Source organism: Mauremys reevesii, linkage group 1 (genome assembly GCF_016161935.1).
Source record: "Mauremys reevesii isolate NIE-2019 linkage group 1, ASM1616193v1, whole genome shotgun sequence".
Lineage (NCBI taxonomy): Eukaryota > Metazoa > Chordata > Testudines > Geoemydidae > Mauremys > Mauremys reevesii.
In genome coordinates this window covers 139,776,643-139,789,869 of record NC_052623.1, presented here as the reverse complement: position 1 = coordinate 139,789,869, position 13,227 = coordinate 139,776,643, and the positions used below count along the sequence as shown (strand labels likewise).

The 13,227-nt window shown below is 42.3% G+C and overlaps 1 protein-coding gene across 1 annotated transcript in view; it reads left to right on the top strand.

Moving 5' to 3' along the window:
• The window catches only part of ACE2 (angiotensin converting enzyme 2), a 39,693-nt gene that overhangs the window by 3,985 nt on the left and 22,481 nt on the right, over nt 1-13,227 (top strand). Inside the window, exons 2-7 of the mRNA XM_039496600.1 lie at nt 383-541; nt 3,767-3,860; nt 4,653-4,796; nt 9,275-9,387; nt 10,460-10,568; nt 11,754-11,851. Of these exons, the coding sequence (XP_039352534.1) occupies nt 383-541; nt 3,767-3,860; nt 4,653-4,796; nt 9,275-9,387; nt 10,460-10,568; nt 11,754-11,851 (717 nt within the window). The remainder of the gene's footprint in view (nt 1-382; nt 542-3,766; nt 3,861-4,652; nt 4,797-9,274; nt 9,388-10,459; nt 10,569-11,753; nt 11,852-13,227) is intronic.

Below are 13,227 nucleotides of genomic sequence, written 5' to 3'. Positions count from 1 at the left end.
GCCGAAGATCCCAGGCCCCCGGAATCCTCTGGGCGGCCCTGGGGAGCAGTAATAAGTATGTATAGTTACATAGACCAGCTCTGTGCACAGCTTGATGGTTCTGAATCCATTAAAAACTGGTTTGTTTGTTTTGAGGGGAGACTCTTGGCTACTTGGTTACTAATTTTCCAAATACAAATAATTTGAAAAGCTCTAAATCTGTGAACAGACTGAATCCAAAATGTTCCCTAGTTGTTTTCATTGTATAGTAGAAATATTTCCAAAGCTAAGGACAGAACTAGCAAAATCCACAAAACTAATTCTTCATGCAAGGAATGAAGAATTATTATCTTGCTGGATTTCTTATAAATGAGTAATTCAGACTTTAATGACTCTGTTTTAGAATGAAGCAGGAGCGAAATGGTCTGCATTCTATGATGAAGCATCCAACAATGCCAGCAAGTTTGCAATAGATAAAATTACGGATCCTATTGTCAAACTCCAACTTCAGTCTCTTCAGGACAAAGGAACATCAGTCCTATCTGGGGAAAAATACAGTGAAGTAAGTTGCTAAATGTATGTAGACTGTCCCAAGAGTTGAAATACATTTCAAAATGTCTCTGGCAGTGCTTATAATATTATTCCTAGTCTTTATTTATCCCAGCAACATATTAAATCCCAACAGTATTGTCTTGTTGTGAATCATATATCTTTTATTAGCTAATATTACGTATGCGCACATTTAATTTATTGCTAGTTTATATCGTGCATTAAATATCTACACGTTTAGAACATTACATGAACTCATTGAATACCCATATCCTTCAGCATATGTTACATACAATTAAGCAACACGCATGTGTCTGTATAGCATAGTCGATGGGACTGCTCACATAAGAAAAATTATATACACGCTTATGTGCTTTGTAGGGTCAGGATCTTGGGGAATAAGTAGAAACACAAACAAAAAGGCATTCAATGAAATTCAAAGGTGGCAAATTTACAACTAAGATGAGGAAATAATTGTTCAGCTGTGTAATTACCACAGAAAGTGGTTGAGGCCAAAAATCTAGCAAGATTCAAAATGGTACTGGGCATTTATATGGATATCGAGTATCCAGAGTTATGACTAATGGCTATACACATATCAGAAGGGATATTGAACCTTGTGCTTCAGGGCTTAAGCCAGTCTCTAACTATTGGAGATCAAGATGAGACCTAATGTGGAGGCAGATTATCCTACATCTGTCTACTGCGGGGTTCTTACATCTTCCTCTGAAGCAACCTCTGAGGCCCTTGTCAGAGACAGGATGGAACTTGGGTCTGATCCAGTCTGGCAATTCCTGTGTTCAGAGAAGGGCAGATTGTCTGTGAGTAATTCGAAATGGTTCAGGCATATATTTTGTATAATTGTAGTGTTGCAATGGCGTTATGGTTGTGAGTGATAAGGCATTTCCATCTTTATCCTCTATTTTTAGGCACCTATAGCTTTCCACAAGAAAGACTTACTGGGCTGAAATTGTTCATGCTGGTTCTCAGCTCAAAGGCAACTTTCTGTACTGTTTGACAGAACTCAATTTGTGTATTTTTAAATTTTCTGATTGTGACACCGCCTCCCCCCCCACAATCATTTTTCATGTTTACAGAAATTGCTCAAACATATTTTTTTTCCTCTTGGATAGCTCAGAATAGCTCTGGTACAAAATATCAAAGCGAGCAGGTTGTGAAGTGGGGCTATGTCTGTACAGCTTATGAATTCTGGTTGATATTATGAAGTTGTATTATGAAAAACTGTGATACCATTTGTGCCTATATGTATGTGGATCCACTATTGCTGACAGGGCCTGTAGCAGACAGAAATAATAGAAGGTGCTTACCAAGGGAGAGCTGCTAGATGTGCTCACTATGGGGGGCAATGAGGAAAAGAGATTTCAAAAATATGTTGGAGATTTCAAAGGGGGGAAGTCCTCCAGTCTCTGTGACCTTTAGGCAGAGGAGTTTACAATTGTGTCCAGAGCCGTCACTGTTAGAGGGAATTGGGCATTATGAAACAGCTGGTGGAGGACTGTTAGGGTTGACACTGGTCAGACAGTGTCTACACTCACCCTGTGTTGACCTCAGCAGGTGAACCATGATTTCATGCCATTCGGTGAGGTGGTTTTACTGTATTGCCGTAGTGGGGCACTTACGTTGGCTGGAGACAAATCTGAGACACATACACATATAGGTTAACACAAGGTGACTTATGTTCACCTAACTTTGTAGTGTAGACCAGGCCTAAGGCTCAGTGATTCTGTTCAGATGCAATCATCTGGGACAATGGATGAGTGGCAGCCTTAGGAAACCAGTTTAGCTGACTCCTCTGATGAGGGTTGTGATAAAGTAGAAGCAGTGGAAAGTTACCAAGAGAAGAACAAAGGCAATCAAGTGACAGGGAAAAGTTTAAATAAGAAATCAACCAATGGTTCAAGAGACAGGAAAAGGAAACATGGGGCATGAAAGAGGAAGGTCACAGAAGCTAGGTAAAGGGCTCCAGGAGAGAGAGACTACCAATCATGTAACAGCCTTCAGGAGACAGAAATCACCCTGCCTGCCTTCCTGGAACCAGATGGTCCCCAAGGACTCCCAAGGGAAATGTGTTATAGGAAGGGGTATGCCTTTAGGCTTAACTGTTTTGTGTGATCTGTATTCTCCTCTGCTTTACATGATTAAGTATAAAAGAGCATTAAGGTGTTGGACTGTGTGCAAAGTTTGTGTGTGTGTGTTGACTGCTTCACAACTGCTGTGTTCCCCTGAAAGAGTTAAACTGTAACCAGAAGCTTCACACTTTGGGGTGGAGTTGCGAGAGAGGGTGTGCTTGAGTAACTGGGGTATCTTGAGGGTCAGTGCTGATTCTGGAGGACAAGGGCAGGTGGGATGAAGAGCTGGGGTTCTGAGAAGGGGTAACAGAGTGAGGGTTGGTGACCAGGAATTGTGACAACCAGGACTAGGAAGGAAACAGTGCTGCAATCTGCTAAGGCTCCAGAAGCTTAACACGCCCTAGGGGATGGAGAGCAGAAGAAGCTGTGGAATCCTCGTGAGTGAGTGTGAGGGGCATTTGCTAGGACATGTGACAGTAGATATATAGTCCTCAATGAGAGAATATGCTTTACTCGACACTGGAAAAGTTGAGGATAGCTGAGAGAGAAAGAAATAAGTTAATGATAGGTAAGTGAAAAGAGAATGCTCTGTAGCACCACTGTTGAGGCTGAGATAGAGCTCAATATAATTTGAGATGCATTTGGCCTTCAGCTGAACCAAGACATAAAAATTAACTTGTGTAAATCCACCGCAAACAGATTAACACAATCTACCTTATGTATAATTAAAAAATACAACCAACAATCAACCTGTCTGATCTGGAAAAAGGCCCTTTTCCCCTCCATTAAAACGCATGTACTGTATACTTACCTAGAAACCCTTGGCATGGATGCCATATACATAAAATGTATTGTTAATCTTTATGATGATGATGATGTATTTGAAGGGTTTTGTGGAATCACTTAATATCCACTCAAAAGATGTTACATTATCTGTCTTGTCCAAGTAGGCTCCAATTTAGCAAAGCATTTAAGCGCATGCTTAAATTAATTTTTACTCAGGTACAGGGCTTAAGCACATGTTAAACTGCCTTGCTGGTAGGGATAGGCTGCTGTACTGAGATTTTAAGGACTAACAGTTATGCAATAGTTATTTTGTATTTATTGTGTTTTCTTTTTTAATGGGCTTTTTTGTATTTAAATTGCAGCTGACAACTATTTTAAGTAAAATGAGCACCATCTACAGCACTGGGACCGTGTGTAAACCTGATTATCCATTTAACTGCTTGCCGCTGGAGCCAGGTACAGTATAAACAATGTCTGTCCTGTGCCTTTTACGTTAACAGGTTTCAAGAAGAGTGGAACAAAGCAGAGAGGAGGTTTTTAATTGTGAAAGATCAAATTTTAGTTTTAATAGATCTGCGTTCTCCAAATGCTTTTGTTTTATAAAGTTGTTGGTGGTGGTGGTGTGGTTTTTATCTCCAAGTACAATTTTGCTGTGACTTTTCACACATCGAAATAATTTAGTGAAATAGCATGAGCTGCAGAGTTCATGGTCCTCCATCTGGCTTGCTCAAAATTACATGCCCCATTTCAAATGATGTAGGTTTGTGTGGCCAAAACTTGGCTGCAGCTTCTAAAGTTGCAGAGTAGTCTATGCTAGCGTTACATCACTTGGGGGTTCTGCCATACTGGGGGAGTTTTGTCAAATTCTATCAAAAGAGATAGAAGTTCTATTGGCAGACTTCAAGCCAGATTCTGATTTCTATTACATTGGTGTAAGTCCAGAAAACTGCACTAACTTCAGTGAAATTAATCTGGAGTCACACTTGTTTTAACTGAATCACAAACTGGCCACATATCTCAGGGCAGAAAAGCCAGGGCAGAAAAGATGAAATGGAAACAAATAAAATATTTACTTCAATAAACCAAAACTTTCAGCTACAGCATCACTGGTTTTACCCAAAATGTGCATTCAGCTATTTTCATTGTTCCTTGTTTTCCTGTTTGTTTGTTTTTTAATGTAGAATGACAAATACTTAAAGAATTCATCTTTTATTTATGGCTCTGGTTCTTTTTTTAAAATGATGACAGGTCTAGATGCTATTATGGCTAGCAGCACTGATTACTCTGAGAGATTGTGGGCGTGGCAAGGCTGGAGAGCTGAAGTTGGCAAGGAGATGAGACCATTATATGAACGTTATGTTGAGTTGGAAAATGAAGCTGCAAGACTTAATAGTAAGTTACAATTGCAATTATTTTGTCCTTCAGAAGTACAGAGGGCCTGATTCTCCACAGCCTTTCATACCTTGTGCAGTCATTTGTGTCCAAGCAAAGCCAGGATCTTCCGCGCACTGGTGGGTAGCCTTGTGCACACACTTTGCACTCACTTTATACATGTGTAATCTGCAAAGGCCTGGTCTAAACTTAAAAGTTGATTAACATAGATATGTCCTGTCACGGTGTGAAAAATTCACACCCCTGACCAACGTAGCTATGCCAACCCAATCCCCCAGTATAGACACAGCTGTGTCAATGGAAGAACGCTTTGGTTGACATAGTTCCTGTCATTCAGGGTGGTTCTGCCTACCACCAACAGAAAAAACCCTTGTGTCAGTGTAGGCTGTGTCTACACCAGGGAGCCATGCTGGCATAGCTCCAGTGATATACCTATGCTGGTATAGTCTCTGTAGTATAGACATACCTTAAGGTTTTTTATTTCAAACAGGCGCACTTTGAGAAATTACGGGAGCTAGTTAGTGAAGTCAACTGGACAGAAGAGCTCAGGGCAGGGGTGGGCAAACTTTTTGGCTCGAGGGCCACATCAGGGTTGCAAAACTGTATGGAGGGCCAGGTAGGGAAGGCTGTGCCTCCCCAAACAGCCTGGCCCCTGCCCCCTATCCACCCTCTCCAATTTCCCGCCCCCTGACTGCCCCTCTCAGAACCCCCAACCCATCCAAACCCCCCGCCCCGCTCCTTGTCCCCTGACTTCCCCCTCCTGGGACTGCCCCCCCAGGACGCCACCTCCTATCCAACCTCACCCCATCCCCTGACTGCTCCGACCCCTGCCCCCTGACAGGCCCCCCTGGGACTTTCATGCTTATTCAACCCCCCCGTTCCCCATCCCCTGACCGCACCCCCCCAAACCTCCACCCCATCCAACCGCCCCCTGCTCCCTGTCCTCTGACTGCCCCCAGGACCCCCCATCCCTAACTGTCCCCCAATCCCCCCTTCCCCTTATCCAACTCCCCCACTCCCTACCCCCTTACCATGCCTCTCAGGAAAGCCTGGGAGATGAGTGGGCACAAGCCATCCGGCCCGGCAGGAGCAGCAGGCCAAAGCGCTCCCCACGTGGCTGCAGGGGAGAGGTTGGGAGCTAGCCTCCCTGGCCGGGAGCTCAGGGGACAGGCCGGATGTGGCCCGCAGGCCATAGTTTGCCCACCTCTGGCTCAGGGACTTAAAAGCAGAGGCAGCTTGGAATTTCTTTAAGTCAACGGTGCAAAAACTATGTGGAATTTGCATCCCAAGCAAGGGGAAATAACTAGTAACAAAGGGCTGCAGACCTAACAAGATGAATAGCCACCTCAGAAAGGATATTCGTGGTAATTAGAGAGCCTACAAAGAATGGAAGATGGGACTGATCAGCAAAGAAAGCTTTCTCAGAGGTCAGGAAGTGTAAGGATAAAGAGAGAACTGTCAAAAAGTCAAGCTGAGTTAGATCATGCAAAGGAAATTAAAACAATTAGTAAAAAGTTCTTTAACTGTATAAATAAAAGAACAGGACAAGAAGTGAGGCCACTATGCTTTGAGGATGGGATTGAGGCTAAGGATAATCTATGTGTGGCCCAACAACTCACAGCTCAGTTTTCCATAAGGATGATAAAGTAGAACAATGGTAGGATGGCCAATGGGACTGAGTATACAAAAATGGAAATTACCATCTCTGAAGTGGTAGCAAAACCCAGAGCTTAATGCTCTCAAATCAGGGATACTAGATAATGGAGGTAAACAGAAAAAGGGATAAAATGCAACATGGGTTTACCAAAGGTAGATCATGTCAGACTAATTTGGTATTTCTGATAAAATAACTAGGAACTGGCTAAACAGGAGTCAACAGGTTGTACTGAAAGGAGAGCTACCAGCCTGAAGGACAGTTACTAGTGAAGTTATTTCAGGATCTGTCTTGGGGCTGAGAGCCTATCTCATGGGGGGGCGACAAAAAAAGCTTTGTTTGTTTAGGCTGGAAAAACAAAGGCTGAGGAGAGGAGAGGATTTCTGTCTGAAAATGCATCAGGGCAGTAAACACCTGGGAGGGTTGAAAAGCTGTTTAAGTTAAAGGACAATGTTGGCACAAGAACAAGTAGGTATAAACTGGCTATGAATAAATTTAGGCTGGAAATTAGAAAAAGGTTTCTAACCATTGGAGGAGTGAAGTTCTGGAACAGCCTCCCAAAAGGAGTAGTGGGGGCAAACAACCTGACTAGATTTTAAGATGGATCTTGATAATGTTATGAATGGGATTACATGATGGCATTGCCTGCAGTAGCAGGGACTGGACTCGATGAGCCAGGAGGTCCTTTGCACTCTGACAGCCCAGCCTATGAGACTAACTGTACAAGGTGCAAGGCAGTGGAGAATCAAGCCAGTGATCAGACCAGATACATTTCACCACTCTTACACCATAATGACGAGGTCTTTGTCGGCATTTTATCTCACTCCTATAACACCACATTATCTTTCACTACCTAAAATTAAAACATTGCCCATCACTGGGCTGCACTGTATTTCACGGCCTCTCAGTCACAGCTGAGTGGATAACTGTGGACGTGGTTATGTCTTTTTGTATCCATTGAGTTGTATCAGATGGGAGAACATACGTGGTGTTAGATTTTTATATATTATGTTCCATGAATGATCAGATTTTCTAGGATTATGTTGGCAGACAAGGCAATAGGTGGAGGATGCAGGCCAATAATTCGCCTAGCTGAGGTGCAGATGCAGCTATTATCTGAGCATTTGAAGGAATTTTTAATTTAAGGCACAAAAGATTATGCAGTGTAATGCTTTTCAGAGGAGATCTTCTTCCCACCAATCAGAGAGGATCATCCTCTCAAGAAACAGCAGCCTGGATTTATTGTTTTTATCCTGAGAGCTTCTATGATAGATCATACCATAGCATATAAATAACACCTAGCAGGGTGTAGCTACATCATAAGAACATAAGAATGGCCATAGTGGGTCAGACCAAAGGACCATCTAGCCCAGTATCCTGTCTTCCGACAGTGGCCAATGCCAACTGTCCCAGAGGGAATGAACAAAACAGGTAATCATCAAATGATCCATCCCCTGTCGCTCATTCCCACATTCTGGCAAAGAGAGGCAAGGGACACCATCTCTGCCAATTCTGGCTAATAGCCATTGATGGACCTATCCTCCATGAATTTATCTAGTTCTTTTTTGAACCCTGTTATAGTCTTGGCCTTCACAACATCCTCTGGCAAAGAGTTCCAAAGGTTGACTGTGTGTTCTGTGAAGAAATACTTCCTTTTGTTTGTTTTAAACCTGCTGCCTATTAATTTCATTTGGTGCCCCCTAGTTCTTGTGTTATGAGAAGGAGTAAATAACATTTTCTTATTTACTTTCTCCACACCAGTCACAATTTTAAAGACCTCTATCATATCCCACCTTAGTCGTCTCTTTTCCAAGCTGAAAATTCCCAGTTTTATTAATCTCTCTTCATATGGAAGCTGTTCCATACCTCTAATCATTTTTGTTGTCCTTTTCTGAAACTTTTCCAATTCCAATCATCTCTCTCCACACGCAACCATACCTCTACCTATCTACTTTCCTGTATTTTATACTTCCTCAAAAAAATCTAACCAGAGGCAGTGCCAAAGCATGGAATATGTAAATCCAAATGGTAAAAGTTTGTCAAAGTTACAAGCAAATGAAAAGGGAAGGTTGTAATGAAAAGTGCCAAGGCAACTTTAACTAGAGGCCTCTCTGTCCGCTCCCCCAATATTAGAGAGGGCCCAGACAGTGGGTTTTAAACATAAACCATCCCCTCCCCATCAAGTTTCATGGAGGGGAGGTTAGGGTGACCAGATGTCCTGATTTTATAGGGACAGTCCTGATTTTTGGGTCTTTTTCTTATATAGGCTCCTATTACCCCCCACCCCCACCCCGATTTTTCACACTTGCTGTCTGGTCACCCTAAGGGAGGTTGAATTTGAATCCCAGAATCTGAGTTTGCCCCTGTAGTTGTACTCTTGAGGTAGAATCAAAACTAGAAAGGGCTTTTTTACTACGTCTAGTTTGGAGGCAGCCTGCCCTGCATATGTTTTATGAGAAAGATTTGTGAGATTTCATTGTCACTGAACCTGAACCCAAGTCTTCATTCTCCATTGACCCCTAATCTAATGAGGAACTCCAGCCTAATCTGTCTCTTCATTCTGCCTCTCTGATTAGTATGAATCACAGATAGACCTACAAACAGTTGCTGCAATTTCTGTTTCTGCTGTCCCTGGAGACCAGGACTATCTAAACTGCAGTGGACCAGAGCTTTTCCATGGGGTGGCTTCCTCCCTCCCACCATCTCAGAGGACACATGCCTTCAGTTCCAATACTAGGAACTTCATCTCTTCCCTTATAGGGAGAGACTATTTAAATTTCAGGCTGGACTCTGGTCTCAGTATGAGCATGCCTTTGTTTTACAGAGTATTCTGACTATGGAGATTATTGGAGAGGAAATTATGAAGTAGATGATTCCATAGAATATGCCTACAGCCGTAATCAGCTGATTGAAGATGTGGAAACAACATTTGAGCAGGTAGTGATTCAGTGTCAAGTTGTGGGAGTTTTCTTAACCACTGTTCTGTAGTTTCATTTTGTCATTTCTACACAGGTTAGTAATTTGTGAAAGTTTTGTGACTTAAACTGCTGTACTATAGGGAAATAGTACAACTCTGCCCAGCCCACTGGCATTGGGTAATGTAGGCTCCACAAACCATAATCAGGAGGTTTTGTTCATAACATTTATTGCTTTCACAGTCCTTTCAGTTTCACCTGGAGATTCTCATTCTCATAAACTTAAAGACTTCAAAGCAAACCTGGAACTTGCAGGTTTCATATGAACCTGGACTCTTTTTTGGAATTCTCTTCTCCCCGTGCTCCAACAGGGCCTGAATTTGTTACAAAGCCTATATATTTATCTAGTCTTTTAGGGGCAAATTTAGCTTCCTCCATCACAACCACAGAAGGTACCCTTTGCAGTGGAACTGATGCAAAAGGTACAGCAGTGTGCAGGAGGTAGGAGAATGAGGGGTGTGACTACATGTTATGCAGCTTCTTCCATCCTGCTCCTGTGTGGGGGTTATGTGAATCTCCACAGAGGGCATTCTGCCATGGAACTGTAGTGACATCCAGTGAGTGGCTCCATGGCTTAGGGATAGATATGCCTCCCTCCCTTGTATCTGTGCAGTGCTATTAGGGCCTTACTGAGGGAAAGCTGGATTACAGTAGCATTTTGTCTCCAAGCTCTCATATGCAACTTAATGATGGGAATATGGTTGCCAGAGTCCTGTTAGCCAGCTAGTTCCTCTGGGAACACCCCAGTGCCACAATGAGGTCAGGATGGTCTTTACAAAGGACCCCGTAAAAGTCACCAAACTCATTCTCGAACTTCATTGCCTGATATCAATATTGTGGGACAAGATGACAACTGGATTGCAAATTTCAGAATGTATTCACATGACATTGTGTGCATACACCTAGGACATTGGGCAGGTGCATGATAATACAATAAGCAATATCCAGTTGGTTGAATCTTAAAGGCTCTGCATTTCCAGATGGTGGCTTAGACAAATTAATGGCTCTGTGATCTAGCCCCATTTTTTTTCCAGATAAAACCTTTATATCGGGAGCTACATGCTTATGTGAGGTACAGGCTGGAGAATGTCTATGGATCAGACCGCATCAGTTCAACAGGATGTCTTCCTGCTCATTTACTCGGTATGAAAAAACAACTGTATTATACAAGCTTGATTTCATAGACACTTACTGCTGTGGGAGCAGGACAGCGCCATTTAAGACATGAATATTAAGACATTAAACTGCATGTGACTCCAGATTCTTGATATAATTTTGGGCCCCATTGCACTAGGTGGTGTACAAACACACAGTGAGAGAGACAGTCCCTGCCCTGCAGAGATTGCAATCTAGATAGACAAGACAGAGAAAGGGTGGGAGGGGAAACAGAGGCATAGAGAATTGAAGCAATCTGCCAAAGCTCATACAGCTAGTGAGAGGCAGAGGTAGGGCTAGAACCTAGGTTCCCTATTTTCCAGTCTGGTGCCCTTTCCATTAGACCATATTGCCTCCCCAAAGTGGCACTCTATAATGTAGCCAACTTAACATCATTAAAGGAAATTAGGTCAAGATTCTCAGAATTGCGTCTCTTAAAAGCTAAACTACTAAACTCTTAGGAACTTAATTTTAGGAGTGTATTTTTTGAAAATCTTGACCTTAACTGTGACATTCTTATTTTAACTGTGCCACCTTTATGTTGCATTAATGTAATATATACATTTAGCCATATATGAATAGCAGTTAAGGAAAATAATCAACCGTAGCATTACACATAGAAATGCAGGGGATGGTCAGTTGTTTCAGTTTTGAATGGTCCCAAAGCTGTATGGTAAGAGGTAGTTTATCTCAGGGAATGATGATGTTTGCTTTTCATTGAAGAAATTAGCACCTTTGAGGTTGAAATAATTTTGGTATGGCAAATAAAACTATTTTTTTTACATATTTTCTAAAATATTCTACTTGTGATATCATTATATTAAATATATCCTGTCTATGTCTATCCATCTGTTGTCTCATACTTAGATTTTAAGCTATTGGAACAGGAACCATTTTGTTCTGTCTTTCTACATTCATGACTGGGGCACCTAGGAGCTAACATAATAATAATAATAATAATTAATAATGATGATGATGTGCCTGATGCAAAGCCCATTAACGTTAATGTAAGGACTCCCATTAATTCCAATGGGCTTTGCATCAGGCCTTAGCTTACATGTGTGAAAATCCTTACGCCTGTTATGATACAAACCCAACACTCTGGTGATGACTTTGAGCATGGCAGATGGGATGCTATTTAATTAATTTGTAACTTTCCCTTCTCTGTTGAAGGTGACATGTGGGGTAGATTTTGGACTAATTTGTATGGCTTGACAGTCCCCTATCCAGACAAACCAAACATTGATGTAACTTCTGAAATGGTTAAAAAGGTAAGACTTCTAACAAGATGTCAAGCAGCAATTGGCTGCGTTGCAAATATGGTTTTGCTGTGATACTTATGGTTCTTTAAATGACGGGTTTTGGTAGTATATTAAATGGAATACTTCAGCCATCCCCCTGGAAACCAGGGCTGGCCTCAGGTATAGTCATGCTTCAGGCACAGAATTATTTACAACACTCCCTTTATTGTTTCCTTTACTCTTCCCCTGTGTTTATCCATTCACTTCCCATCTGTTCCCCTCTCCCTCACTATTCCCTTCCCTATCTCTCTCTCTTTCCATCCTCTTCCACTGTCTAGTCTCAGCTCCAACTCCCTTTCCCTCTTCTGCATCTGTTCCACAAGATATGGTTTGTGTATAAAAATCCCAGAAAATAAAATCCCACCTAAGAAATCATTGCACTAACAAGATGTTTGCCCTGGTCAATCTGCTTGTATGTTGTATCCTTTTCCCCGACTCTGCCAGCCTTGTGTCTTTTGACTGTAAGCTGGAAGGACAGTGTCTGTCTCTTCTGTGTTGTACAGTGCCTAGCACCATAGAGCCCTGAACCTGACTGGGGCCTCGAGGCGTAATAGCAACACCAATAATAATGTTCTGTGATGTTTAGTCAAATGTTTGTAGATTTGCCTGAATTTCATTCATTTTACAAAAAGAATCAGGAGAGCTTCATCTTTAACATTTAACTATTTATCCTAAATATACCCACTTCCTGGATAGGAAGCTCCACTAATATGGCCCCATTGCCGGAGTACCTGAACCCAATCTTTAATGGATTGATCCTCACAACACTCCTGGTGAGGCAGGGAAGTTCTGTTATCCCCTTTTTACAGGTGGGGAATTTAGGCACAGGGAGACTAGGGGTTTCTCTACACAGTGAAGCCTAGTGTGCAGTAAGCTAGGTGTGGATTTGCAACTCCTCACTAACTCCTCAGGTGGACTCTTACTGCACACTGCTAGTGAGGACACACTCCACTGACACAATGAGCATGTAAAAGCAACAAAGAATCCTGTGGCACCTTATAGACTAACAGACGTTCTGCAGCATGAGCTTTCGTGGGTGAATACCCACTTCTTCAATGAGCATGGTGTGGACATGCAAGATCGATTTGCTTAATTTGGAGGCTCGATATCGACTTACATAAATATGTCGACTTAACTTTGTAGTGTAGACATGGCCTGAGAGTGCCCTCAGGTGGCTTAGCTTAGTACACTTGCAAAGTGCATTAAGCTAATGTGCACAAAGGCAGTTTTAGTACGCAGTAAGAGTATCCGCACTGGGAATTAGTGCAGAAGAGCTAGTGCACGCCAGCTCCTGTGAGCTTTCCACCCCCCCTTCTCCCATGTAGACAAGCCCTAAGTGACTTGCC